The following is a 26584-nucleotide window of genomic DNA, read 5'->3' as shown; positions in this document are numbered from 1 at the left end:
AACTGACAGAGGACAGTAATCAGAAACTGGGATTAGAGAGTGGGGGAGAGAGATGCCAAAAAGGAGCCACAGGCAAGGCTTGAGTCCACACATCTTACACATTGTATGTCTTTATTTATAAGCCTTGGTGAATAAAATTCCAGACTACCTTCTTCCTCTTTTACTCTTGAGGATTGCACAACCTTTTGTTTATTAGACGTTGTCCAATTAGTCATTCAAGTCTAGACTTAGCTGGAAAGAGGACTTTAAAATTTTCTGCATCTTTAAATTGGAACATTCAGCATATTGATTTTAAACTGCAAAACTTTCCACTTTGAATGTTTTCAAATCCTTGGTGAAAGGTCATAAATGTAAACTTTCTGTATGCCGCTTTTTTAAACAAGGATTGATTTGCAATGATTATCATTATTTATTTTTTGTGTTTTTAGTTTAGTTTCAGTGTTTTTGATTGCTGAAACTGTGTATTGCTGCCATCTTTGGTCAGGTCTTACTTAAAGAGTGATCTCTGATCTCAAAGGGACCTGGCAAACTAAAATTATTACTTTTACCTCGATGCAAAATGTACCTTTAAAAGGTTTATGTTTTACATAGGTTAGTTTAAATGGTTTATGTTTTAGATTAAAAAAAAAAAAGGAAAAATATTCTTATTTTAAAAAACTACAAATAGTGCCACCTTTAAATCGCTACGTTAGAAATGATCTGCATGTTATCATTCACAGTCACACTCAGCTCAGTAAATTAAGACATCAAAGTAAAAAAGAAAGTCAGTCAATTAATGAATTTAATTACATTGGATCATATTGTAATATTCTGTATTATTTGCGGTATTATTTATTCTATTTTTAAAAATTAAATATTGTTTTATTTTTGTTCTGTTATACTACAGAGCTTTTATTAATTATAGACGTATTTTTTAACTCAGGTTGTACCGTATCGTAATTTCGTTGCATTGTGTAAGAATAAGATATAACACCTAATCACATGATTTATTTGAATAAATAAAAGGCACGCGTGCACACGCTGCCTGTTACGTATGCCATCACTTGCCCTGGTGACGCATCATTTCCTGGGTAGCGAACAGGCGCAGCAGGCGGTTTGTACAAACGTGTCAGAGGAAAAAATGCTTTCGTTTTCACTCCCCGCCACTCTTTGACTCAGCGGACACGCCAAACAAGAGAAAAGCGGTAAATAGATAAGTCTGTAACCCTAGGGCGACCCAGGAAGACTAAAAGAAACTCCGTCATGGCATTTAAGTATCCGGCTGCACGAAGAGATGAGAGTAAGGTCAGTGTCGTTGTGCGAAGACTTTCTGTAGCTTTTTGTGTCGCGAGCACACATGAAGGAGAAACGAGACCAGGAAGAGAAAGGCGAATCACATGGGTGGAGGGTCAGAGAGGCAAAGTGAACGAGGAAACAAAAACAAAACTTTGAAGCCTAAATTTGAGTCACATGAAACAACGTCCCCTTGGTACAGTATGTCCATGACTCGGCTTTCTGTTTTTCAGCCTGTGTAGCGCAGTAAGCATTAGTGCGGCTTTTTTATGACCACAACTTACCGTTGTTTGAGTGAGTCAGCGCCCTTCCTGTAATCGAAACTCCTGTCCCCCATAACACGGTGTGGTGGAGCACTATATTTGACACTTTATAGTCCCTTCATATTTATAGAGTTATTGCACTGAAAACATAGGCAATGCCTTTCTGTTTTCATATCATTGCCTGTGGGAATAAGATTCATAGAGACAAACTGGTTTGAACCGGTTTTTATTTCAAAGGTTATAGGACTGATCTTGATTAAAAAAGCAGCGGGACATTTAAAGGTCTCTCTGTATGTGTAATTAAAAGTAATTCTAAGTTAATAAAAGTTAAATATTTTATACAATAAAGTGATTAAACACTAAATTAGATGGGCCTTTATATAGATACAATGTTTAATTTTAACCAAGTTTACCACTAACTTTGATTGTGCAACGGTTTATTTGTTGTCATGGTGGCCATCCTGACTTAAGCCAGGCGTTCACAGTGAGATTTTGTGTAGTAACAGCCAGTTCAGACACAAATTTGGAGTTGCTTGGCTTGTAAGTCTGGTCGACTTACACCCTGATCATACACCATTTCTCCTGCAGAGTAAAGGGGGACCCAAAAGCCAGACAAGGCCTGACCGGCTGCTTCCATCTGGCCAGATGGATATGTGACATGTACGACTGCACAGTCTCACACGTTGGCACAGTGAGAGCAGAACCACAAGCTGATTTCCCTCAAATCTGGGGCCTGTCTAACAAAACCTTTAATCGCCATGGAAACAGCAAGAATACCTTGCTGATGTGCCTTCCTCACTATAATAAAGGAAATAGACCTGAGTTCAACCTCTGGGCTGAGACTGTTTCAAAGGAAACTTTGAACACATGTTTAAAAGCTCAATAAAAGCTGTCTCAATATTGTAAATTATTTAGAAATAAGACGCCAATACAACATTTAAGCAAATGAAACAGTCACCTAACGTATTTCGTGCCTTTTCTTTGGAGTGACGGCGAACAAATTGGGGTGGTGAGGTACCGAAATCAAGCATCAAAATCTATCTTGCTTTTCGGTACAGTAGGTATTGGATGTATTTGTACTGGATTTTGATACTCATCCCTATTCTGGACACCCCCCACCCAATTACCCCCATTACAGTGTGGCCCCACCAAACACTTTCAAGTCAGGAGGAGATGCTTGCTTCCTGTTTTGACTTGTGGAGTCTTTTCAACAAAAACTGAACTCCTTAAGGTGTGTTTGCTAAACAGTGAACCACTGTTTTTGTTTCATGGAAGAATTTCTCATAATGACAAAGAAAAGCTGCCTAAAGAGGCCTTCCTGGTTAATGCTGAAAGCAAACCCAGAATGCTTTGCAAGCAGCTGGCAGGATTTCTAAATTTATAACAAGTTAAAGACGTGGACGGTATAGAGCAGCCCATCTTTACTTGTTATCTTTTGCAAAACTTTTAGGGAGATTAGAAATCCAATGACAAAACTTTCGGAGCTAATAAAGTCAATTATTATATTATCTTGCCGTTATATTGTGTGCCAGTTAACTATCATCATTTCCTGTTCCTTTTGTTACTATTTCAGCGCTTATTTAGTGAAATTTGTTTGGTGTTAATATCTAACAACAGTGTAAGAGCTTCAGAAAGAGCCTTTAAAATCCACCATATGTCATTTCTGTGTGACTCTTCTCAAGATGATTATAACCCACAAATGAGAACATGACCTCAGTGTCCACAGTAGAAACTACGACCCTGCATTTATGTCTTTATTATGGCTGATATTCTTCCACTTGACACGGCAGACATATGCTGTTTTATCTGATACACCATAAATAATGAACCTTTTAGGGCCAAACAGACCTGAAGGTGCAGCAGTTGCAGATCTTGCACACAGCAAATGGAAATGCCCCCTAAAATGGGAAGATGTGTATTTGATGAGTCTTATACTGAAGTGAAACACAGGAGCACGTTTACTACTGATGACAAACAGTGACACAAAGAAATTATAGACGTAACGAACAAAGATTTAATTATGAGGTCAAAGGAAGTGCGGTTTTTCAAACTTGCACAGTTTCCCTTATTGATAGAACACCTTTCCTATGAACCTTTACATGACATCATTAGAGTCAGGCTGCCAGCTGAAATCACCTGTGAGTTTACTTCTGTTTCAGGCAGACTACACCTCTGGCAAGAAAAATGCAAAGTCATCAAACACCCAGAATTTTTGATCTTCCTTTTTAAACACATAAAATTACTGGGGTAAACAAACACAGCATGCCTGATGTTGAAATTTGGTTCTTGAGTCTAAGAGTGTTGATGTTTTATTCATTTATATTAATCCATTGCCGATCAAATATTTACTTTCTCTGATACTTTAAATTACTCTCATACAATGAAAGAGATAACACATATTTTGATGCAACTTCAAAACACAAAGGAAGAAGCCTTTTAAGCTTTTATGAAAAATGATAACTGTAGAACGACAAAGTCAGTAAATATGACTTCACTGTGAAACAGAAAAAGGAGGAAAATCCTCTTTATAAAAGGTGCCCCACCAGGTTTGGAATCCATGCTATTGACAGCTTGTAAAGACTTTTTATGTAGCTTTGAATGATTGTCACCAGGTGCCTCCTTTATGGTAAACAAAATCAACTTTTATTCCTCTAAATAGTGTGGTGTAGGCACAGGGTTATGGGTGGGCCTTATTGGCCTGCTCCCACCTACTTGTCCATTTTATCCACCCTAAACATTTAGGAGATAACTGGCTTTCCTTGCTTATACTTTAATTGATTTATTATTCTTTGAATTCTATTAATGCCTTAAATAACTCCTTGTAGCTACCGTATATGAAGCCATAACCAGTCACATCTGGCTGCTAAACGCCCAGGCTTTTAATACTCATGTCCTTGCACACATTGTTCTGCTGAGCAGCAGATGATCTGTGAGGGACAGAGAGAGAGCTACATGTGGAGAGGAGAGAATCTACTCTCACCAGGTAAAGGTCAAAAACCTTCTTAAAGTTTAGTCACCAACTTTACTTCATCAATCTCATCCACACACTGTAATCCCTGATAGCTATCCAGAATCACACAAATTAAGTTTACGTTACCATTTAACTGTTATTTCAAATACAGTCAACTTAAAGTATAAAAATAACATCTAAGGGCTGGGATGCTGCTTTGCTGATTCACACCACAGTCCAGTAGGTGGCGGTAACCAGGTAAAAGCAACACTCAAATAAGCACAAAAGGAAGAAGAAATTTCACAGTCTGAGCGGTCTGAGGATGTGCTTGAGCCACGTTTTCCATAAATGAGGAAAACACAAAATTTCTGTGATTACAACTTTCGTACAGCTCCTTTGATGATTTTGAAATTAAAAAGTAAGGCCTAGGTATCTTAAGGCCTAGAAAAGCATATTTGCTCTGATTGTAAGAAGTCTGCAGTAGAGCTGGGCAATTAATCGAAAAATAATCAAAACCTTCATTTAGAGGCTCTAACCGATGTAAACCTGCTGTGTCAATTATTTCAAATTTTCCCTCATAATTCTCTCTACTAATACATGTCCCCTTAAAAACAAACTCCTGGCTGTGTTGTCATGTGATAGGAACCCATGTGTCAGAAGGCACGTAGCCTGCTGGAAACCCAAGTAAAGAAGAAGTACTATTCATGTGACACCATCCCTTCAAGTCAGCTAAAACTCAAACATGGAGCCAACTGTGAAATGAGAGCAGCAAAGATATTTGTACTTTTTATACAACAGTACCAAGAAATAGAAGTTGTTTATTTTCTACTTTTCTTGAAAACTTTTACTTTTTACAAAAAACATTTTCATTTCAGCTTATGTGTGTTTTTATTTTAATTGTTTCCATAATAACCATAAATTGTTTATCTGTGCATGATCCTTTCAGGTATTTGTTCTAAAATCATACAAATATTTACAGAACAAACAGAGTCAGAGATTGGGGATGGAATAATTGTTCATTAATCATACTCGAGGTAAAAAGTTCAATTCATCATGATTTTTGTCATAATCGTTCAGCCCTAGTCTGCAGCCTTTTAATGCTGTGCAAATCCTAAAAAATGTGTTTATGTTTGCATAGGGCAGAGCATAACAATCTTCTGTTTTCCCATTTTGGCATTTCTGAATAAAGTAGTACAGAGGAGAAAACGTGCACCCAATTTAATTTACTTGTATCCAAGAAATCACACAACTGCTCTGCACTGTAAGACCTAACAGTTGAAGGTTGTTTGAAAGATAAGAGCAGTTTAAACTTTAAAATCAAGTTCAATATGTCTTTTTAGTTTTAAGTAAACAGTACTCAGAAATTCTAATCATTTTTGTCTTTGGTCTAAAAGTATTTGACTATCTCTTAATCTGCAGTCTTCCCAGAATATCTGTGGGCATTAGACGCTTTTGCAGCATGAGTGAAGTTACTGACTCAGTCAGACAAGTCTCACTTGTGGGGAGCAACCACAATACACAATGTATGGTATACTGAACATGATGAAAGAGAACTTCCTGGTTCAGTGGGCACCTTTGAGTTACGGTCACTTGTAGTCACTAAAGTTGGCCTACCTTGAGTGGCATTAAGCTTCAAGATTAAAGTTCTGTGTGTGATAGAAATAAGGAGTGCAGTGGATGGAGGACAAGTAGCCGATGACAAGTACTTAAAAATGTTGTTTTTGAGTTTGATTTAGACAGAATTCTTAAGTGTTTAAGAAAATAGTTTAACTTAAAAAAATAAGTTAACCCAACTTAAATGTACAAGTAAAACTGAATTGATATAACTTAAAGTGGTTGATTGTACTTGAAATTGCCTGCTGTTATGAAATGGATATTACTTGTACTTGTACAGCAAGTTATTTATAGTTATTTATTGGTATATGCACCACATAGTATCTAGTTTACTGAGGTTAAAAGTTATTTTTATATAGGTTTTTTTTTTCAGTTTCCATTTTTTAAAGTAAGGTTTACTAAGTGGCTTTTACAGTGCTTTGTTTTACACTAAATTTCCTGAGAAAGCTGTGTTGTTTTTATAACTGGATTAACATTTCATTATGACTCAAATACAGCAACAGAAACAAAAAAGGAAAGGCTGAAGTTAGTACTGAATGTCCCTGACTGATCTGTTTTTAGAGCAAAAAACAAACAGTTTTGAAGCTCATATAAGCTGCGCCATCAAAGAACAGCGCTCTTAAGATTGATTTATGGCTTTTTTGAGTAACTGAAATTGAACAAGATTCAACCTCTCAATTTATGCAATAAGAGCTGCATACTCGCACCAATTAATAAATTAATACGATGACTCATGACAGCCTTATCTGCACATAAAGTGCTTTCTCTATCTTAGGATAATTGTGTCAAACATTGCCAGCATTTTCTTTGAAAAATAGAACATGGTAGTCTATAAATAGTGGAAATGGTTTAAGCTTCTGACATCAACATCCCTGCCTAAATTACGTAGGTCTATTTAAAGTTGTAATCCTGGCACCATATCTGGTTTGGTTTAGAGGCAGTCACTCAATGTACCCGTGTAGACGCACCCCAAAACCTGTTTTGCGATATATTGATTTGCATCCAAGTAGTGGGCTAAAACTTCTTTGGAACAAGAAAGGAGTGTCAGATCTTCACATGAGAATTTTGGCAAAGAAGATACAGCAGTGAAGTGATTGATGCAGCACTGACATTTTCAGGTTAAGAAGCTCAGGGCTTGTCACGATGCAATAAATTTACTTTTGATACAATTCTTATTGTGCCAACCAACATTGGTACTTGTTTTGATACCGCTGCAACAAAATGATCTCCTGGAAACAAAAGAATGCCAAAATTAGATATTTTTATGTTTTCAACTCACACATCAGAAAGGTTCAGTAAACAGTAAAGATATACCAAAATCTGAAATACTGTTAATGAAAATAAAAGGCAAAATATCTAAGATTTTCCTGTCATAATATATTGTATACGGCCTGCCTTAAATCCAACTTTTCCTTTGAATTATCTTCATTAAGCTGAGAAAGGGTATGCGGTGATTCTGCTCTGTCTGTAATTTGTGATTTTTGTCTTTTTTAGGTTTTTTATGAGTGTCAGTATTTGTGCAGGGATGTGAGGCTGTCATCAGGGATGACGGGATGTAAAGGAAGCATTTTAAGGACCAGGAGACATTGCTGTCTCTCTTCCCTGCTCTTCTCTTTCTCTGTAACAGACGCAAACCTTAGCACTAAAGGGACAAAATAAAACCCTGGCTGACCAGTGGATTATACAGTTAATGTGGACAGAGTCTGTGAGAGAGGGCAGAAAAGAGAGGCAGAAAGAGGCACATCTGCATCAATTGAACCAAATCCCGAATCTTCCTTCATGCATTTGTAGGGGTTTTGGTGTGCCTCTAACTTCTTTAGATTAACCGCTGTGAGACAGCTGTCTCAATTACCACTCTGAGGACAGCAGCTCATTCGATCACCTGTTGCCAGATGCCTTCTCTTCTCTCCACTCGTGGCATCTGTGGGTTGAAATACAAATGTTTGTTTTTTCTTCAAAACTCTGGTTATCTGGGTACTGTCAAATTAAAAAAACAACATATATTGTATCCTTTAAAGCAGTGGTTCTCAGCCTTTTTTCCCTAGGGCCCATCTTACTCATATCTAAGAGAAGTCCCCCTGGACCCACTTGGAAAAATTACACGTAGATTTGAACTGTTTTCATTGACAAAATCCCAACATAATACACCTTCATCCACTTGTTCTTGACAAAAGATCTAGGCTATCTATAAACTGTTATTATGATGGTATATAGGGCCACTCTAAAGAATAAAAAAAGAGGATCTGTTCATTTTTGAGAGAAAAAAAATAAAATTTTTCATGTTTAAAAATTCATATATTGAGAAAAATTTGTTTTTATTTTGAAAGTAGTAATTTAAACCAAAACTTAACATTTTTCAGTTTATAGAGTTGAAAATAGTCGATTTCTTTAAAAAAAATCCTATCAAAGTAAGTCAATCTTGCACAAGCACTGAAATGAGAGGCTAATAAAATTATACTTTTTATTGGGACTGATCATTTTGGAAATACTTGTGGTTTTAGCCCAGAATCATCAAATTATCATTATCATCTGGACTTAGAAGAGACATTTTGTAAAATGGGGCTATCCAGCCACTGTTTTCATCATGGTTTCTTGGAAATTTTTTACTCAATGTCATAAATTTCTGGATGTAAAACTTGGTTTTTGAGTCTATAATGTCAAAATGTATGACTTTTTAAACTCTGAATTTTGGATTTTTTAAAAATGTTAATGTATGACGTTATAGCCTCGTAAATATCATGATTCTTCTAAAAATAAATGCAACTGTTTTAAAATAAAAAATTAGCAGATCTCTAATTTTTCTTTGCTTTTAGGGTGACCACAATAAACCGTCATATATGTCATGTTTGTAATCATGATTTGAAAAAATACATGTACATTTAATTTTGACAACAACAGAGCAGGCAGAGCTCCATGCCCCTCTGAGATCTTGTCCAGCCCCCCAAGGTGCCTGGACCCCAGGTTGGGAACCAATATTTTAAACATGTGGTATCAAAAAAGTATCAAAGTATCCAAAATTTTGACTTGTATGGTGACACAGAGAGGGTGAATGGGTTTTTTTTTTATATGCCAGAAATGCCATGAACATTGCATATCTATGTTAGAATCTTATAAACTACAGTATGAATATGTACTTTTCCCTCCCTCCCCCTTTTTAGGTCAGATCTTACACTGCATTCTCAAAAATTAACCAACCTTTATGTAACAACTACTGACTGTGTCAAAGTTTGAAGAAAAACAACTCTTGTGTATCACTCTCACTATGGCCTTGTGTTTTTTTTAGGCTCAGTTTCCTGTGAAGTAGGGCACAGGTTTCCCAAGAATTTGACCTGAATCCAGCTGTTGTTTTTATGAAGAAGGATTCTAAATGCATCCAAAGTGGCAACAGCATGCCAAATAGTAATACCATGTTAAATCCTCCTGGTTTCCACTGAAATGAATTCACAAACACAGCAAAGTGCAGCACAAGAAATAAATCTCTATGCATGAATTGATCGATGTGTTTTTGTTTCATTCCTGCTTAACTTTTCTACCTTTCTGACAGGTGGATGACTACCATGGAAATAAGATCTGTGATGCCTACGCGTGGCTGGAGGACCCGGATAGTGCAGAAACAATGGTGCGTGTTGATAATAGAAAGATAAGCTTTTTTTCTGGCGTAGAACTCTGTAGATATCATCCTTCTTGTCTCTTCTTGTGCATCTCAGGCCTTTGTGGAGGAGCAGAACAAACTGACCATGCCGTACCTGGAGCAGTGTGCCGTCCGGGCTCAATTCCACCAGCGTCTCACTGAGCTCTATGACCATCCCAAATACAGCTGCCCTTATAAAAGAGGGAATAGGTGCTGCCTAAATTCAAGGGACTAAAACATGACTTCCCATACAGATATAGATGAGGAAATGTTTTCACACAATATCCTGTGTTATTTCTAGGTATTTCTACTCTCACAACAAAGGTCTCCAGAACCAGGATGTGCTTTATGTGCAGGACTCTCTGGATGGGCCTTCGACTATATTCTTTGACCCCAACACGCTCTCTGAAGATGGCACTGTTGCTCTGAGGAGTAAGCCAAACATTAAACAGTGTAGTGAGTCAAACTGAGGCAAAAGAAAGATGTAGATTGCTGACTCTCACTCTTCTCTCTGTCCATCTCTCCATACAGTGGGCCGTCTGTCAGAGGAGTGCGAGTATTTTGCGTACGGTTTGAGCAGCAGCGGTTCAGACTGGGTGACGATGCGCTTCATGAAGGCTGATGACCTCAGCCCCCTACCTGATGTCCTGGAGAGGATTAAATTCAGCTGCCTGGCCTGGACTCATGATGCTAAAGGGATCTTTTACAACTGTTACCCTCGCCAGGAAGGCAAAAGTGATGGTAAGGAAGAGTTACAAAGAATAAAATGATTCATTAAGTTAGATGCATTCAATATCTAACCACTGTGGGCTTTATTAAAGGCACGGAGACAACCACCAACCTTAACCAGAAGCTTTACTACCATGTCATTGGCACTGAACAGTCCGAGGACATCCTGGTTGCAGAGTTTCCTGAACATCCCAAGTGGAAAAGTGCAGCCACTGTGAGTCCATAGTTTTCTTGTATCACTAATATAATCTTCTAATGCCTGTCGAGTTTTTTTTAACAATCCATTTGAGGTTTATTCAAAGGGTTCTTCCAATTTTTTTAACTAGAACTTTTCTGATACTGTGTTATCACTAAGCAGTCTGGTTCAATACAATACAATACAATTTATTTATCCCCGAAGGGTAATACATTTGTCTGGAGTGTCATCTGTTTATGGTAGAATTATATCGTATAAATAGTATATATTTTTATTATATTTTTAATATTATATAATAGTATATATTTTTAATTAAATAGTATATGTAGTATATATATATATAGTTCAGTACAGTACACAATTGTATGCATTCCCATTGTCAAAACTTGGGAAGGTGGGGCAAGGAGGCTGAGCAGTTAGGCTGTGCCCCATACACAAAAGCCAGTCTTCCAAGTTGGCAGCTCAGATCTCACTTTCTATATCAAACACTCTCCCCACTCTCTCTTTTTTTTCCTACACTATACACTGACCTGTCCTTTCTGAATTTAGGCCCAAAATAAATCTCAAAAAGCTGTCCTAATTTTTCTGCACCCTTCTATTAGGGTACCATGCAAATCTATCTTGCCCTAAAGGGTGGAGGAAAAACCCACTGCAGTCCATCGAAGTTAAACCCCCCAAAAAGTTGTGGCAACAATATCATTCACAGACTCACTTATTTTTCTGTCTGGCTTTGTTTTTCTGTTCTGCTCCTTTACCTTATGTCATCTTGCCAGGTTTCAGATGACGGTCGTTATGTTGTTTTGTCCATCACTGAAGGCTGTGAGCCCGTCAACCGGCTGTGGTACTGTGACCTTCAATCACTCCCCAACGGAATAACAGGTCTGTGTTGTTATAAACTTTCAACTCAAATATTAAATACAAATATTTTTTTTCAAATTGCATTATAGGCTCTCTGTGAATTTGGGGCCATGTTTTGACCTTTTTTTTTTTACCTGTGTGAGTCATAAATTGCTGCAAAAAAAGAATAGAAATCTGTAAACTATGTTTTCAAGCCTTAACAGAGAGACAAACAGTCTGAGGTATGGAATGAGATTTGTGTCAAAAAAGATTCAAACAAAACTTTTTCAGTATCAAACAAAAATTAGCATTTGAGAGCAAAAAAATGTATGACTGTATGATGATGAACTTTAACCTATTTAGTCTCAGTATGTCTGTGGCAATAGCATGTTTCCATTTTATTGGTGTCAATACATTATCAGTATAAGTCTTATCAAATTATTCGGGATGCTGAAACTTTTTGAAGAAACATTGCAATTTAGACGTTGGTGAGCTGAATTTAAATAATTTATAATTGAATGTATAACATGCGCTGGCAGGAGAGAGAGAGAGGGAGAGAGAGGGAAAGCACCAAAACAGGACTTGGATCGTGAAGCCTGACGGTGTTCTGTGAAACCATCGGGTCAATCAGAGAAGTTTATGAAATTCCCTGAAGTCATGCAGACGAGATCAACTCGGAGATCCCAGTGGCTGCGTAAAAACGCAGGACGCGTGCCTGTAAACATCATTGCATCAACTTCTCTTCTCTTCCCTCATGATTTTCACGCCTCAAATCATGTATATTACATTATAGTAACAGCAAAAACAAGTGCGCTGTGCCACACAAATAGCCATCTGTACGAAACACAGCACGCCGTGCAACACACAGCGTGCAATGTCCCGGCTACAGCATGGGCATGTATGGGTACAGGACTGATTTAAGCGAAGCCTCGAGGCAGATAATTTGCCTTGAGGAATTTTTTGATTCAAATCACCCGGATAATTCGAGGAAACGTTTCAGCCCTACTTTATTGTGCCAATTCATAACAAAAGTTATCGTAAGACACTTTACTAAAAGAGCAGATATACACCCTGGACTTATCATGATAACCAGGGTCTGACTTTCGATATGAAACTAAAAAATAATGCATACCCAAACATAGTTTTTCCTCAGAGTTAATGTAAAATCCACAATATATGTTGCCCCAGCATATAAGGCACAGTCTGTTTTTGAAATCTCTTAAGTGGAAAAAAGTTTGAACCATTCTCTTGCTTGAAACAAGCAACCTGAAAGTAGCCCCTTATTTCTCTTGATCATCGTTTTGTTTGTTTTTCAATAGCAAGACTGTGGATTCTGTGGTTAAAACTATATGTTTGTAGCAAGTCAAAGATTTTATGTCACTTGGTAGCCGAGTGGCCTAACCTAGTGGCGAATGGCTCAGGTTCAAATCTAGCCTGGGGCTCTTTTCCCCACTTACCCAATTACCAACTCGATCCACTGTCCTCTCAGAATAAAAGCGCGAAAGCCCAAAAATGAATCTTAACTAAAAGTGGCAGGGAGTTAGATTTTGCATTTAACATGCATTTCTAAAAATGGACATGGCCAGTGCTGCATTTACTCACTTAAAACCAGTAAGCACAAGCTTTTGGTAAATGGTAAAGGGACTTGAGTTTTTATAGTACTCTTCTAGTCATCTGACTACTCAAATGGCCATCACACCTCTGGGCCCAAGGACACATCGACATGTGACAGCAGGAGCCGCCCACGACCTTTCAGTTGCAAGACGACAACTCTACCTACTAGGCCCCTATCTCCCCATGTCACTTGAGGTTCCTGTTTCGATGGCAGTTTTTACTCTGTAGGAGTAACAGACAAAAAAAAAAACTCCCCCCTACATAGCTTTCTAAGAACTTGGATCCTTACCACATCATAGAGTTTGTGCAATGGGAAAAGGTCAGAGTCCTTTAACCTTTCTGAGAATTATCGCCAAGTTTCGTTGGTATGAAAGTTTTTGTTTTAATTTTAATATCCACTCTCATTACAGTCCACATGTCCTGTGTACACAGTAAATTTACCTGAGTAGATTTTGCTCAAATTTAATACAATTTTTCTCTGAAAAGTAACATTTGGTCCCAGTTTTTTGGAGTAAAACTTACTCTGCATGCAGAGGAAAGTTTCCAGAATTGTTTTTACGCTAAAAGTGTTTTTATTTAACTCTGAAAGATTATTATATACTCCATAATAAATAAAATAAAAACAACTCTATGGCTATTGTAATATTAAAGATAGTTTATTAATTATAGAGCTATTTTGTCTTAATAGATAATTCTGTCACCTTTCTACCTTTACATGGTGGAACAACAAAAGAGTTTTTTTTTTTTTTAAGATTTATTTTTGGCCTTTTTGCCTTTATTAGATAGGACAGTGGATAGAGTTGGAAACAGGGAAGAGAGCGGGGGGCGTACATGGTGCGCGCCTTAACCACTCGACTACTGGCATGCCCAAAAGAGGTTTTTTTTTACCTTTATATAAATATTAGACATAGTCTTCTGATATTATTGAAACAATAGTAATGAACATATGACAAGAACCCAGTAGCAGAGCACGAGATGAGGCAGTAAGGTTAAAATGGTTTATTATGCATCAATAATGCAAATGATGGTGAGTGTACGGGCTAGTAGTTGGCAGAATCACTGGCAGAGAGATGGAGACACTGCAAAAAAGAGGAAAAAAGGAGGCAAAACTCACTGAAAAATAACTAGATTCAAATGTTGAAGAGGAGCCAGGTTACCTGACTAGAAGCTGTTGTACGCAGCAGTCTGATGGTTCATCGCCAGGTGTGTAGCTCTTGATTGCCAAGGATTATCTGCAGCCATGACGTCCATGAGTGATGGCAGTTGAGTTGAGACTTGAGTGGGTGTGGTTTAAGTTTTACTCCAGCAGAATTGTATCTGTGTTTTACTCAAACTCTGGTGGCTTGTAATATATACTCTCAAAAAAGAATAAATTGGACTCTATTTGAGTAAAATATTTTTAACTCTGTATTAATTGCGCCCCAGATGTTTCTGTGTATGAGTAAGCTGTTCTTAGACAATCGCAGAAATCACATTTACTTGTACACCTCTGTCACAAAAACAATCATGCTGTATCAACACATGAGGATCTGACTGCAATGCAGTGACTCAGGTTTACTTGAGAAAAAAATTGAGATTTTGAAATCTGAATTTGTAGCCTTATTTTCTGGCAAAAATGATCCTGTATTAAGAGGACTTGTGATGTTTTCGCTGCAAAAATGTATTTTGCATCTTTATTCAAACAGGAAGTGGGTTCTCTTTGCATGTTAAAAGATTTATTTACCTCAACTGTGAGATAAAAAAAAAATGAAAATCAAATAATTGTTTTTGTTTTTTTTCTCCTTCTCCTTTAGGTCTGCTGCCATGGGTCAAAATTGTGGACAACTTTGACGCCCAGTACTCATACGTGACCAATGAGGGGACTGTATTCACGTTCCGCTCGAACCTGGACGCTCCTCGGTACTGTCTCATCAACATCGACATCCAGAAACCAGAGAGGGAACACTGGACTACCCTCATACCTCAGCACGACAAGGACGTCTTGGGTGAGACTCAATGGAAAATTTTGTTGAATAAACAATAGAAGGCCAAGTCAGTCCATGTCACTCCCAGCGTGTGAAAACTCCACCAAGCTAGAAATACGTAAAGGACTTAAACATAGAGAAGAAGTTCCACAAATCAGCCCTCAGACTCTTGCTCAATCTTTTTGCTGTATCTCTGTCCCAACGTTTCGATGACCGTCTAACCACAGACACAGGGAAGTGTTGAGTCTGTGGTTGAACATCTCCGTCAGAGGGGACTCTGCTCAAAAAGTGAAACTTTGTCCATAAGCACTTTGTCTTTTTTAATGACTCATTTGAGTTATGGTAACACTGCCTAGAAGTCAGTGATTCACACAGCAGTGAATTTCCATGTGTCTGCTCAGTTTTAACAGGGAAAACTCTGTTTTAGGTATAATCTCACTCTTAGGTAGAAAAGCTGACAGTACCTTAATACTTTTTCTGTACTTTCAGCATTTAAAGAATGATTGCATTGATAAGTTCAAAAGCTTTAGAAATAGATCTTCAGTTATATCTACACCCAAAACTTCTGCAAGCAAAAGAGAGAGCAGCGGTGGTTCATTCAGATTCACACATTGCCAAACAGATGTTTCTTAAGTCGTTTTGGTGTTAGTTACGTACATTCTCTTACATACAGAGAGCAAGAGAGAGACACTGTCTAAGTTACACAAACCAAAATGTTGCAAATGTATTTTCTGCAATTTACACATTCTAGGAGTTTTCATGCATCCTCTGATAACTAAACAGAACAAATAAACCAATATTAGGTTAATGGAACTGCCATGGTATGGAAACCAAATCGATTGAATGGTTTTGGGACAACTCCATTGTGCACTATAATGTAGCTACAAGCAGAAGTAAGTTTTTATAACTGTATTTTTATCATCTTAAAATCCTCATCAGGGCACTTAGAGGTGGAGACTGGTGGGTAAAAATGTAGTGAATCAGAGTATAGTTAATGCTGTTGTAGTAATTTTACATTTCTGGCATTAGTAGTTATAATTGACAAATAACACACTAAAAGCACACCACCAAGCTTTTAAGTGTTAACAGCTGGTGCATTTAAACGTGTATTAAAGGTACAACATGTAGAATTTTCTCTCTAAAATATCTGCATTAATTTAACCCATTTAGACCCAAAGTGACATTGCTGTGCATTTAACTTTAAGACCCTAACTCCTAAAATACACCAGTTACATCTCCGGTCCATTACGGTTGCGCTGCAGTTTGACTGTGTGCTCCCCCGTCAGTCAACACCCACTAACTGTGTTTGAAGTGCAACACCGCTGGACTGCTAGACCTGCAAAGAAACTACTTAAGTGCTATGAAGCATAACAAACACACGTGAAGCTAATGTTCTGAGCTGCAGGAGTAGGATAAACTTGCTTGGATTTGTCTCTGTTTTGTCCTTTCATGCAGATTCTTTCTTGTATCATGAGCCATGGGTCAGTAATGCTTTATAAATAAATGTGCTTCTTTTTGCTCCCCTGACCTGTTGACTACGGGCTCTGCTACACCCCATTATGACGTTTTGTCGATGTAGTGAAAGGAAATACAGTCTGGCATATTTTTATTTTAATTGGATATTTTAATTTGGTTTCGGCGAGACTTCCTGTCCCATTCACTCTGCTCCATGCTGGATTTACGCGCAGGTCTCCTGCATCTGGCAGAAACAAAAGTCCATTGTATCTGCTGCTGGAGGGCTCTGGACTGCTGGAGCTCTGCTGGAGCAGAGATGCACTGCAGTGGAGCTGGTGGAAGCTCTCTCATTGACTAAAACTAAAACCCGTCTCGTCCATTGCCGTGCTGGAGCGGAGACGGACCGAACACGTATCTAGTGTACTTTAGGGGTTAGAGATGTAACTGACAACAACAGTGTGATTTGCTAAATTAAACAGAAAGCAGACGGGATAAAAAAATACTTAGTTTCTTTGGCCACCACATGGGGAAGCTGATGGAAGGAAAAGTTTTTAAAGTTGAGTAATGACCAGAGTGAGACTCTAGACTACAGCAGTATTTTAGATGTTGAGAATAATACATTTGTTGACAACCCAGATTGTGATGTGAATGAGGACCTGCTGACCAAGGCTCAGTGGATGAAAGGGAGAAGTGGTTGATGATTTTTATTGATCAGTGATTTTTACACATGTTAACAAATTAGGACAAAGGCAATTATTTATGGATAAAGCCAAGGCATTGTAGCTTTTGAATATTTTTATATCATGTCTCTAACTGCTGATGAGGCTGAGTGCTAAGATTTTACTTAACACTGACACTGTGTGCAGCTTTGCAGAAAACCCTTTGGGATTTCAAGGTTGTTTAAGAAAAAAATACTTCAATTTTTAAGGCTGTTTTTTGGCAAGACATGACCTGTTACAACTAAAGAAAATAAGAAGAAAAAGAGAAAAGTTCTCATGTGCTCTCTTGCATGGTAAAGTCCACGTGCAAGCCAGGTGCTTTTGAAGAGTAAAGCTGTTTTTTTTACCAACACACCCTGATGAAGACATTGTGGAGGTTGAAACATGTTTGCTTTTTTAGTTGTATTCCTAAGCTAATAAAGACTTTTTTAACTTAAATCTTTAAGCCTGAAAACAGCTTTGGTAGCTTACCATTTTTTAATAAGAATTTCTCTAGTAATGAAAACTGTAAAAAATATGTGTATACTGTAATATGTTTTAACGTAAGAACTCAACCCTGGGTTGTTGTAGTGATACAGTGTAGCAAGCCAATTTATTAAGCTCTTAGAAATAACGTGTCTCCTTTTTTGGAAACGCTTTCATTTTAATTTTTGCTCACTACAAGCACCTGGGGCCTTATTTTTGTTTGTGAGATCCTGAATTAATATGGTTTCCTTGACTTGTCAAGTACATTTGGCTTATAGTACGTGTAATATATATTATTTTTGACCACACTTAGGTCACATTTGATACTCTCTGACTTTTCTCATTTACTTTTAACTTCTTGAGACATATTAATCCAGTTTAAAAATGGAACATTTATTAGGCATATGCCTGCTGTCTTGGTCTTTTAGAAACCCAAAGTCATCCTCTCTTCTGTAATCAAGCTGGTTTCTCTCCAGCTTTTATACACACCTTGTAATAAAGGTGGGGAATTTGCTCCCACCACCAGCTAAATGCAGGTGGATTTGAGCTGTCAGGTGAACTTGCTCAACCTACAAGCTACTGGGGCAGGCAAAGAAAAGAAAAGTACCAGAGTGATTTTGTGACAGTGAACTGAATCTCAGATTTCAGCTTATTCCTACTGAACTTATAAGCAGAGCCAGGTAGACCTAAATGCCCTCTGACCAAAGAGCCCTATCTGTAGAGAACATCAAATTTATAGTTTGTGTTAATTTTTGAGCCCTGTAAAGAAAATGGTTAATCTTTTCTCTTGCTGACCTTGTCCTGTACAAGTGTTTATAAAAACACCCTAGTTCAATACCTTTATTTGTATAGCATTTGTAAAACAAAGGATTTCAAAGTGCTTTGACATGTGCAGAAGCAAACAGAAGAACAAATTATAAGCTGTAACCAATAAAATGATTACCTTGAGGTTAAAAAGTTAAATCTGCATTTGAGGACCTGAAAGTAGACTTATTATCTTATGAACAAGACATCATGCATATTTTTTCCGTTTATTAAAAAACCTATAACTCAAATACTATAAACGGTAACTATCATACTATACCTCATTACATTATGCTGCTCATTTTAATAAAGTGGCTGGTAAATAAATTTAGTGGTTGGTAGTATAAGTTCAATAATGTGACGTGTCTGCTGCTCATTAGACTGTAAAACACTGCATCATTCATTCAGAAATAAAGTCAGTGTAACCGTGATTATGACGAACACAAAAAAAAGACCATATATGGAGATGTGGTAACACTATGTCTTGTTACCGTAAAGGAAGGAAGCCTCTATTTATCACTGATTTCTCATGAGAAGTGTGATCTACTTTTGCTTGTTTATTGAGTGTTAGATTGCCCCCTGCTGGTTAACATTAATATTTCATCATGTCTCATTAAATACATCTATAGCAGATACTCATTTTAACAGTTAGCTCTACCTGCACAGTAATATCTTCATCACAAAAATCCATAATTTCCATTCAATTTGTCGTTCCCCCCCAGTATTATGAAATAACTCCTTATAACTAGGATAAAGTATGAGAGTAAGCAGAAAAGGAAGTTGTTTTTTGAAGAAATGAAGAACAAGGCTTCTGTTGTCCTTGGTTTCAGTGTTGTTATTAAATCTTACATGACTGTGTAACACTTCCCTATATTAAATTCTTCTGCAGGCTTGGTCTCCTGTGTGAACCAGCACAACCTGCTGGTCAACTACCTCCATGATGTGAAGGACATCCTGCAGGTGTATGAGCTGTCTACAGGCAAGCTGATCAGGGATCTGCCGCTGGACGTGGGCACTGTGGTCGGAGTGAGCTGCAAGAAGAAACACTCGGACCTTTTCTACAAGTTCACCTCCTTCACTACACCAGGTATTCTGTCATCATCTGACCTTTTTTTTTAAATTTCATACTAGTAAAGTTGCTTCTGTACACTCTAAACTCAATAAACGTAGTCACTTCAAGCAATTTTTTGGAGGAAGAAATAAAGCGTGTATCCTGAGAAATGTCTGCCTTGTAGCTGCATTGCACTACTTACAGCAGGGGTTGTCCAAACTAGAACACATGGATAGTGCTTCACATTTAATCTAACTGCATCTGTAATGTCAGGCTGTGCAATTAGATAATCAAGTTTTGTATTGAGTAGTACTTGAAAATGTCATGAAAATGCCTGCAGAAAGGCTTTTAAGTTTACAATAGCACCACTGTTGTACTCAGCAGAAGGACCTTTATTTTCAAAAAATAAGGTATTTTGAAAGCAGCACTGTAAAAACATCAGGTAATGCATTTTTTAATGCTACTTGATATTTGTATGTTTTGAGCTGAAAAATGCACACCTCAAAACGATCATTATTCCCTACATTTTCCTTGATAACCAAGTAACAAGGCTCAAGATGCCAATTATTTATTGTATCTTAATTGCAATCATGACAAGGGTGCAGTCTGTCTTCTATAGGAATCCAGCTTTGTCTATGCATCGTCTCTCAATGGTGAGCTTGTGCTCACTGACTTATTTCCTTAGCCGTGTCAGTCATAATCAGGCATACATTCTCCATTTCACATAAATCAATAATATTATTGATTGGGTGAAGATGCGTCTTTCTGTTTTTTTTTCTTTAAGCATATTCTATAACTAAACACGCCTTAACTTGCATCAGATTGTTTTTTTCTAATTTTAATGGTTTGTCTAAGCTAATACACTAACATCTAAATGGCAAAGGTATCCTAATATTTTTCTGCATGTGACATTCAGTGAGAAAAGTTGGGACAGCTCTTACTTAGACTAAAAAACAACTGTTTTGAGGTTTAGTTTTACTTCCACTTTATATTTTTAGAACTGGCACTTTGGACTAAGATCCAAACAACATCAGCAGTATATTACCAGCTGTTTGATGACACAGTCTGGGTGAAAGCTCATGTTATCACCAGCTATTATGCTTCTTAGGCCATAGAGTTACAAAGAAATTACAGCAGAGATGCAGAGTTGTATCCCAAATGTTTAAAGCATCATGGACATTTGTCAATATTGTACTCTGAATTTTAATGAACATAGATTATTGTTTATAGAGGTTTTGCTCTGTAAGGAATTGGTCTTTGAATGCTCAGTGTAAACAATCAGATGTTAAGCACAAAGTAAACTTTGACCTGTGACTTTTGCTCTTTTGTTCAGGTATCATTTACCACTGTGATTTGAGCAACCCAAACTCCGAGCCCAGAGTGTTCAGAGAGGTGGAGGTCAAAGGAATCAAACAAGAGGACTATCAGACCAACCAGGTAATATCCTGTCCTATCTTATCTACTTGTGTAATTTATCATTCTTGCTTTCTCTTTATGTCTCAGCTTGTTCTTAGTCATGTTTAATAATTACATTTACTGGTTGCATTTTCATATAATGATGCTGCTTTCCTGGAGTCATATCAGCTATTGTTAGATAAGTTGTGTATGATGTTTTTAAGTGATAGCTGATGTATCATTTGTTGTTTAACAAACTTCCAGGTGTTTTACCCCAGTAAAGATGGCACCAAGATCCCCATGTTCTTGGTACACTCTAAAGGCCTTGTGAAGGACGGGAGTAATCCGGTCTTCCTGTATGGCTATGGAGGCTTTGAGGCTTCAATCCAACCATACTACGAGTAAGAACAGCTACTCGCCACAGTGTAGACTCACTCAAATCAATGTGACAGCCCTTTATTCTTTTATTTACATCAAATAAGTAGATACAAATAACTTTTGTTACCGTATCACTATGGAAATACAAATTATTTGTAAATTACAGTTACACCTCAGAAGGATGCACTTTTATTGCAACTCAAAGCAAAAATACTCAACTTTTTCAGCTTAAAATAGTTTTAAAGTTGATCTAACAAGCACTTTTAACAAAGAGAATGACCTCTTCACTGTTTCCACAGAGCACCACGGATTCCTGCTTGTAGCACTGTGTGACTGTGGAAGCAGGTCATACTTGGCTTTAATGGCACTAGTTTACCTCACTTAGATAGTGCGTCTCGGTACTATTAATGACAATGGCTGGGCATAAGAAACAAAAGTGGATGATGATGGATAAAACTAAGGAGAAAAAGAGGAATTACAAAGGCAAGAAAAAAGTAGAGAAGATATCGGACATGCTTTTACACATTGGCTAGAGCCTTGTCAACCAGTAACATGAAGTCAAACACTGAGCTCGCTTTGTTCCCATTGGGGGTTGCAAATTGCAATCACAATTTGCCCATCAAGTCAGCAATATGATGTGTTTCAATGTGAAAGCAACAATCCAACAGCAAAGTGTACATCCCTGAAAATGTCATTACAACAGATTACAGTGCTACATTAGACTGTAGTGTTATTGTTGTCATTGTTTTCTCGTGTTTGACAGCTTTAGAATGTATAGAAAGTCATCTAAGTTATGTCTCACGATGCATACAAAGAATAAATAAATCCAAATGATGCCAAAATGGGCTCTAACAATGCACAACAGCACCTGTAATAACATTGTAAACTGTGAATGTAAATTGTAAAACTAACTGTAACTCAATCCTTATCATACAATCAGTATATATGATTAATCATGATTAATATATTCAAACCCTATTATAGGTTGTTTACAATCATGGGTTCCAGAATGTCCCTTGGGGGTCAGGAAATAGGGGACAGCCACTAGAAATGAATGTGAATGGAGTAAATTTAGTACTTTAAAGCTCTGAATGGACCTCTACGCAGCAATTCTCATCTGAAATTTCCTACATTCATAAGTAGGATCCCTACACTTTATATTAAAGATTTTTCCCACAGTTTAACCAATTTGAAGCAATCAGTATCACAAAGTACTCAGTCCTGCAGACCTCTAGCAAAATTTAGCCAGATGAAAGAGGACAAGAGTCTTGAGGAGTCCTGTCTAAGCTAAGGGGCTCAGTAAGCCCCTTGAACATATAAAAATCACTCACATGCTTTTAATTGAAACAGTGATGTACTATCAACTGAATAAACCTTGTGGGGTGAGCAATGATGTGCTGTTCACAAACAAGCCTGTTCTATGAAGCGGCTCTTAAATGTGAGACATGGTAGCTAGCTCCAATATGAGTGCCACTTTGCTTTCCTCAATCCTTTGTCATTAATGAATCCACATTTAAAAGCTAAACTGGTTCTGACTGAAGAGCCATTTGGGAGCCAAAAGATCTAGATCTCTTAAAAAAAATGCAGATTTCCAGTCCCAAAGGGATGAGACTGGATGGACATCAGCTGAAGAAATATGGGCAAGATGAGGGTTAAATGCGCTAAACCATGACAAACTGTACTGAACCAAACCTGACCACTTTGTGGAGATGGACCATACACAAGTGTTGTGTCACACTGCTTGTCCAGGCCTTAGACCAGGCCTATTCAGTTAGCGGCTCAGGGGTCACTTTTTCATGGGTTTTTCGCATGTTGCCAAATTTTAAAGGGAGACTATGAATAAAAAGTGCATTATTTTTTATCAACTTGATCTGTATTGATTCGAAATTCAGCATTACCAGCTGCTTACTGGGCTGCTGAACATGTACGGCCCGGCTGTATTTCTTCATTTTGAGATTTTGCTCAGTTGAATTTATAATTGAATAGCCCTGCTCTAGACGGAAGCATTTTTTATTCCTGCCTGCTGTCATTACTCTGTGAGGGTTTTTCCCCTTTTTTCTTCCTGAATATTTTACTTTGGGACACAAAAGTAGCTTAAGAATAAAAAATGTTTATATTTTCTGACTTTGAGTGCTTGGAACAGTCATAAACAGTTTAAAACATGGCCTTTTTAGTTTTGTTTCTTCATGTAGAAATCACTTATTGCCCCCAAATGGGTATTCTCTGCTGCTTTATAACATCATCTGCAAATAACCTATCAATGAATTTGTAAATCAGTCGACAGTGCTAGTTACTGAATCTTCAGTCCACAAGATTTTTGGACTTTTCAAGTCTACTGGCTTTGCCATGCTCTGCCAACAGTTGCATGCTGTCTATGAAGAGGAGATTACAGCTTCTTATAATTTTCAACAGTGCAGTTGCACTTAGTGACCTTCGGTGGGAGCCAAAGTGCACCAAAGTGGGGTTATACGAAGCTGGAAAGGGTATCTCTGATAAAACATCAAATGCTGTTTGCTGCGCTGGTTACGAACTTATGAGCCACATGCAGGAACTTGCAATCAAGGTTGCAAATCAGAGATTCTACTTTGTACTTTGCATCTGATTGTTCTCTAAATGTTAGAGTTGTAGGAAAATCTTCAGCATGCATCAGTGTTGTTTGGTAAACAGACAATGACTCTTCAGTGACGGCTAAAATACAGACTAGTGTTGTTATTTTCATGTTTATTTTACTCTTCAGAACCGTGACGTGTTAACTATAGTTATGTAGTTTACTTTCAAAGTAGCAGGAGTGAACACAACAAATTTAACATGATTGTAAAATATAAATATGATCTACTGTTTTATCATTGAACTTTAATGTTTTTCTACTAACATGACCTTATGTCCTCCCTCTGTCTTTGTCTGTCAGTGCTGCTTACCTGATGTATGTGAGACACCTGGGAGGAATCCTTGCAGTGGCCAACATCAGAGGGGGCGGGGAGTACGGCCTCACCTGGCACAAAGGTACACACACTGAGGAGCGCACAGATAAAACACACTGCAAGTTATTCCAGCTCTGCCTTTAAAAACTCTCTCCTTTGTTGCAGCTGGCACACTGGGGAACAAGCAGAACGGCTTTGATGACTTCCAGTGTGCAGCCGAGTATCTGATCCAGGAGAAATACACCACAGCCAGCCGCATCGCTATCAATGGAGGCTCTAATGGCGGGCTGCTAGTGGGTGAGTGCAGGACAAAATTTGGTTTTATGGAGAGAAAATAAAAGAAAGGAAAAAGTTTTTTGAGGTGAACTGTTGAAACTTCAGCCATTAATATTGTGTGAAAGATAAGGAGTTAAAAGTGTGCAGTTGAAGGAATACACTTTAACAGCTCAGCTCCAAGGTCTTACACAATTTAAAGCTCAAAGCTTGTGTAGTACGTCTTCATGTTTTCAGCTTTAGATCGCTGCTCCCTCTCTTCTTTCAGCTGCCTCGATCACAGCACTTTGTATTCTTTGTATTACATCTCAGGCATAATTACTAATGTCAAATTCATCTAACAGTAGTTAGCTGCTTAGCTTCAATTAATTAAGCTATTAAACAGCACATTAAACAGTGCTCAGTCACATCATTTACCAAAAGCTGGCTGCCATATGGCACTGCACAAACTCATCTAACGCCTCCTCTGTGGTGTGTGCGAGGCTGTTCAGGAGTGAATTTGTCCTACAGATTGAAGTAAAAGAGACGTTCTGTAAGTGTGTGAATCTGTTCTCTGATGTAACTTTTTCTTTACCAAATATGCAGCTGCTTGTGTGAACCAGCGTCCGGAACTGTACGGCTGTGCGGTGGCCGAGGTGGGGGTGATGGATATGCTGAAGTTTCACAAATTCACCATTGGGCACGCCTGGACAACGGACTACGGCTGCTCTGATGACCCTGAGCAGTTCAAGTGGCTCATCAAGTATGAACAAAAAAAACCCACGACACAACAAAAGTCTATAATATACGTTTTTCTGATTATTTTATAACAAATGAAAGGAAACTTATTTTGCACCAAAAGTGGACACGGAGCGAGGAAACTCACAGCCGAAGCCAGCTATTTCAGTCCGTTTTATAACCTCACAGGATCTGTTCTCAGCTTTACACTTTCCACATATGCCAAAAAATCACAGCAGAGTTCATGATTAAATCCTAGACCGTCTCCTCCCTCTGATCAGAGACTTCCCTCACATTTTCTTTCCTTCTTTCCCTACAGGTATTCTCCTCTCCATAATCTCCCTCAGCCTCCGTACTCCGGCCCTCCTTACCCAGCTGTGCTGCTCATGACTGCAGATCATGATGACCGTGTGGTTCCCCTCCACACCCTGAAGTACTGCGCAGCCCTGCAGTATGGTGTGGGAAGCAGCCCTGTGCAGCGTCAGCCTCTGATGGTCAGAGTGGACACCAAGAGTGGACACGGAGCAGGGAAACCCACGGCCAAAGCCATCCTGGAGGAGACGCATGTCTTCTCTTTCATCGCTGAGACACTGGGGCTCAGCTGGAAAGACTGAAACATTGGAGAGGTAAAAATGGTGAGGGGAGATTTTTGGGATGGATGGTTTTTATTAATTTGATGGTGATGACTTCGTTTTTTTAATGTACTTATGCAACAAAAAATTAAAGCTAGACAATGTTTTAATGAAGCAAGCACAGCACAACTACAACAATATATAAAAAAAACAGAAGATACCAATCATAATGTCTCTATCTAACAGTTTCTAACAACAACTTCTACCACTATACCAATCAAAATGCTCTGTAACACATTTTTAACTTTGGGCTAAAACTATTCAATAAAATCTGTTTGAATTTTGATTCATGTCTTTATGCCTTATTATGAAAAAAAAGTCTGAAATCAAAGTAGACAATTGAGTGAAAGGCAACCTAACCTCAGTTTCAGATCAGATTGAAACAGGAGTAAAAAGATTGGGTTTTTCCAATGACCCTGTTTCTCAGAGTGATGTCAACATAGGGTGATGTTCAGAAGTTTAAAGTACAGTACCCCTAATATGCAGCCACATTCTTGGAAATCCCCACTTTTCTGTGAATTTAAAGACATAGTGTTTCTGACACATTTTTATTAGTTTAAAATCTTTAAAACTCACTGACAGATGTAAAGAGCGGCCATTAGCACTTATTTTTGAAGGAAAAAACTATAACGTATAATATAATAATGATAATATAATAATGAAAAATGGAGAGAAGACATTATGACCAGACATCATAAATGTGC

The 26584-nt window shown here is 37.9% G+C and overlaps 1 protein-coding gene across 2 annotated transcripts; it reads left to right on the top strand.

Annotated features, from left to right (window-relative positions):
- The first annotated feature begins 1073 nt into the window (after nt 1-1073).
- LOC121523202 (prolyl endopeptidase-like) lies at nt 1074-26166 on the top strand. Of its 2 annotated transcripts, none has more exons than XM_041807983.1 (15): nt 1074-1279; nt 9644-9718; nt 9807-9940; nt 10032-10162; nt 10262-10471; nt 10552-10673; nt 11429-11534; nt 14900-15091; nt 19403-19600; nt 20898-21001; nt 21224-21360; nt 24246-24340; nt 24424-24555; nt 25117-25273; nt 25568-26166. In XM_041807983.1, exons 1-15 carry the CDS (start codon nt 1274-1276, stop codon nt 25860-25862), a joined length of 2094 nt encoding a protein of 697 aa, XP_041663917.1. In that variant the 5' UTR covers nt 1074-1273; the 3' UTR covers nt 25863-26166. The 2 variants fall into 2 exon arrangements, with proteins under 2 accessions (XP_041663917.1, XP_041663916.1); XM_041807982.1 differs by having other exon boundaries at nt 1074-1284.
- The last annotated feature ends 418 nt before the right edge of the window (nt 26167-26584 follow it).

The sequence above is a fragment of the Cheilinus undulatus genome, linkage group 16 (assembly GCF_018320785.1).
Source record: "Cheilinus undulatus linkage group 16, ASM1832078v1, whole genome shotgun sequence".
In the NCBI taxonomy this organism is placed as follows: domain Eukaryota; kingdom Metazoa; phylum Chordata; class Actinopteri; order Labriformes; family Labridae; genus Cheilinus; species Cheilinus undulatus.
This window is presented reverse-complemented; position numbering and strand designations above follow the sequence as displayed.